Here is a 3,506-nt window from a genome sequence, read left to right as displayed (position 1 = left end):
CAATTTGTGCTATATAAAACTTTGGCACATAAATTAATTATTAAAATTTTAATAGACATTTCAAAATGTGGGGGGGGGCTGAATTTGAATAAAACGTTTCTCTAAAATATTATATTTGATTTATTGGAAAGAGCATAAAATTTCACATTGAACCTGAAAATATCGTAAAAATTGAACCAACAGAAAAATTTTGATACATTTTTAAAGTTTAAAAAGTGAAAAATATTTAACTTGCAAAATTCTATTGATTTTATTACGTAAAAAAAAATGGCTGCATGAAGGCACGCCGGCATTTTATAAACACTATTTTTAAAAAATAATATTTCTATTATTTTTAAACAACTTTAATAGTTTATTTTGGAAGTATATTCCATACAGAAAATAAACAACTCACTTTAAAAACAGAAATTACGAGTTTTTTTTATATTTTATTCGCAGTTTTCTGTTAGGGGTGTCAAAATTTCCTCCAAATTTCTGATACACCTACACGATTACTATAGCCGAGTTCCGGATATTGCTGGAGCGGTTTACGAAAAGTAAACAAGTTAGCGAAGTTAATCCACGAAATAACAATGTTAAGTAACAAAAGAAACTTATTAATTAACTTATTAATTAACTTATTAATTAACACAAAAAAAACAGTCATTTTAATTTTTTAAAACGAAAATAAAAAATAAAAAATAAAATAAGAAATTTGTTTTTCTTTATTTTAGGTAATCAGTCAGCGTCAGGATGATTAAAACTTTTTTGAAGGAGATTTTGAAGTATTTAAGCTGTCAATTTCTGGCTATGATTCAAGTTTTATTTATTTATTTATTTATTTATTACTAATTTGTAGTTTCATTTTGCAAAGTATAATTTGGGGCGCATAATAATTAACGTACACAAAACAACGACAATAGAAAACATTTTCGAATGAGTTTTTGAAGTATTTAAACCCTCAATGTAATTTTTTTTAAGGAAAATAATAAAAAAATAAGAAATTTGTTTTTCTTTATTTTAGGTAATCAGTCATTTCTGTCTATGATCACATTTTTTTTTTTACTATTATGTACAAATGTATTTAAAAAACATAAAGTGTTCGTTTTTTTTTAATAAGAGAAGCATTTTTTATTGACTAATTGGACAACAACTTCTTGATTGTTGGCTATACGAAAGATAAACAACTTTTTAATTGTTGGCTATACAAAAAAATTAACAACTTTTTAATTGTTGGCTATACAAAAGATAAACAACTTTTAATTGGCTATTGGAATTTTTTTGTTTTTATTGCTTTCGGCTACGGAATCATTACTAAGATTTCTTAGAATAGATAACATGTCTAATTTAGGACGTCCCCTAGTTTCTAAAGAACGTATAGTGGACCAATGGACCATGTCTTCACTCCACGAGAAATAAGTGAGTTAAATTGGACATTTAGTTCAATTTTACCAAAAATAACAGAGAATGATAGTCAGTTTGCAGCTTCTATTGGATTGATAGGGGATTATAGCCCTTGTTTAGCATGTGAAATCCCTAGAACGTTTATTAAAAGAAGTAAACTATCAGACGGGTGGTATTGGGTATGCCGGAGCAGATCAGTTGTTAGCGTGCGAAAGGGGTTTTTTTTTTTTTTTAAAGCCGTCTGCGAATAAGGCAAATAATTATGATTATTTTTGTTGGAGTATAGATATGAAGCAAACTGCAATTGAGAAAGAAGTCGGCATTGAATCCCATACCCATGGCGTTGTAGATTGGAAGCACTTTATTAGAGAAGTTTGTGAGCAGGATATTTTAAGCAAACTAATATTGCTGGGAGGGTTCACTTTAGATAACACACCAAAAGAAGTAGAAATTGATGAATCATACTAAGGAAAAATACAACAGAGGTAGATTTAGAAACGGGATCTGGGTCTTTGGGGCAGTAGAAAGAAATAGCAATAAATGTAATGTAACAGCTGTAGAAAGGAGAGATAGAGAAACATTCGATCGTGCATTTTGCCGAAAACACGTATCATATCTGATGTTTGAGCTGCTGATGATACTTTAGGCGAGTATGAAAAAGGCATATAAGAAAATGCCACAATCGTCCATAATACTAACTTCATCAATCCTGATGATGACAACCACACAGACAATTGAAGGTAAGATGAAGATACGTTTAAATATTAATTAATATTTAAATTTCTGTTTTTAATTATTAAAGAAGATACGTTAAAAAATAATTAAGATGAAGATACGTTTAAATATTAATTAACATTTAAATTTCTGTTTTTAATTATTAAAGAAGATACGTTAAAAATAATTAAGATGAATGAAGCGAGGTGCTCGCTGGGCAAAACAACAAACAGCTCACTTAAAATTAATTTTTCAAAAACATTAATAAGAAAACAAATATTTAGAAAAATTAATTAAAAACAAATAATCAGACTTGGCTTGTTATAAGAGGTGTAAATTTATTTGCCCTGGTGTATCAGTCACACTCGTGTTTATTTTGAGTCCGAAAAAAAAAGAAGAAATCCTTCCCGACTGGTCAAATGTTTTTGGCGTTAAGTTGGAAAGAAACGATAAATTAATTTTCTTTAGAAAAGCCGTTCAGGTAAGGAGTGGAGTGAATAGATAAGAATGTTTTTCTTTTTTTGTGTGTGGTTTCACCACTGGAACCGGCACAGTGTGTGCCACGCACGAGCGACCGAGCATGGCAGTAACGCGTCTTACTCCTCTGGTGTTCGCAAGCAAAAAGAGAGCGAGAGACTCCTCGAATTTAGCGCCACGGCTTTTTTTTGTCTTTTTTTGGAGCTCTCCGGAAACGGTGAATGTTCAATGTCACTGTCAAAATTAGTTCCGGGGTAGACGCTACATACCCCCCTACTAGACAGTATGTCGAACAAAAGAAAGTGGAACAGTCACTGGGTATACACAGCAAATCGGTGAGGACGTTGCACTGATCTGCCCGATCTGGTAGAAGTTGTAATTACTGGTGAATCGCAGTTTCCGTTCTGAACTGCAGTGTTTTGTGTCCGTTTGCGTGCTAGCACATCGTCATCCAGAATAGCTTTCTTCAGGCGATCAACACTGACTGAATCTCGTCTTCCGTCAATGTCGATAACGAAGAACTTTGAGTAGCGTTTCAATACCTTAAAGGGACCGGAATACGGTGTTTGCAGTCGAGCTGTGCCTCCATCATTCCGAACAAACACATGAGTCCACGATTGTATGTCTCTCGGGACGTGAGTGCGTGTGTTCTGTGTTCTCGGGGCAATGTTTAAAGGTTTTGCCAAGTATTCCCTCACACGAGAGGTATAACTTGTTGGGTCAGGCATGCGTGTAGGAGTGGTCGGTGCGAGCATCTGTCCAGGGAGAATCAGCGTTGTTCCGTAAATCATTTCGGCAGGCATAAAGCCAATATCTGCTTTTATGGTGTATCTGATGCCTAATAGAATGAAGGGGAGGTACTCTGTCCACCTGTTAGGGTCGGAATGTGCTCTAATAGCTGCTTTTAACTGACGGTGCAGACGCTCGATCAT

The 3,506-nt window shown here is 33.5% G+C and overlaps 1 protein-coding gene across 1 annotated transcript; it reads right to left on the bottom strand.

Moving 5' to 3' along the window:
• Positions 1 to 2,885: 2,885 nt before the first annotated feature.
• On the bottom strand, positions 2,886 to 3,506 carry LOC145288279 (uncharacterized). The gene has a single exon (XM_080136316.1). The coding sequence runs from the start codon at positions 3,504 to 3,506 to the stop codon at positions 2,886 to 2,888; it is 621 nt and encodes a 206-aa protein (XP_079992442.1).

This window comes from Euprymna scolopes, chromosome 11 (genome assembly GCF_053919585.1).
Source record: "Euprymna scolopes isolate OS-2025 chromosome 11, ASM5391958v1, whole genome shotgun sequence".
Taxonomy (NCBI): domain Eukaryota; kingdom Metazoa; phylum Mollusca; class Cephalopoda; order Sepiida; family Sepiolidae; genus Euprymna; species Euprymna scolopes.
The sequence above is the reverse complement of the archived record's forward strand: the minus strand, read 5'-3'. Positions and strand labels throughout refer to the sequence as shown.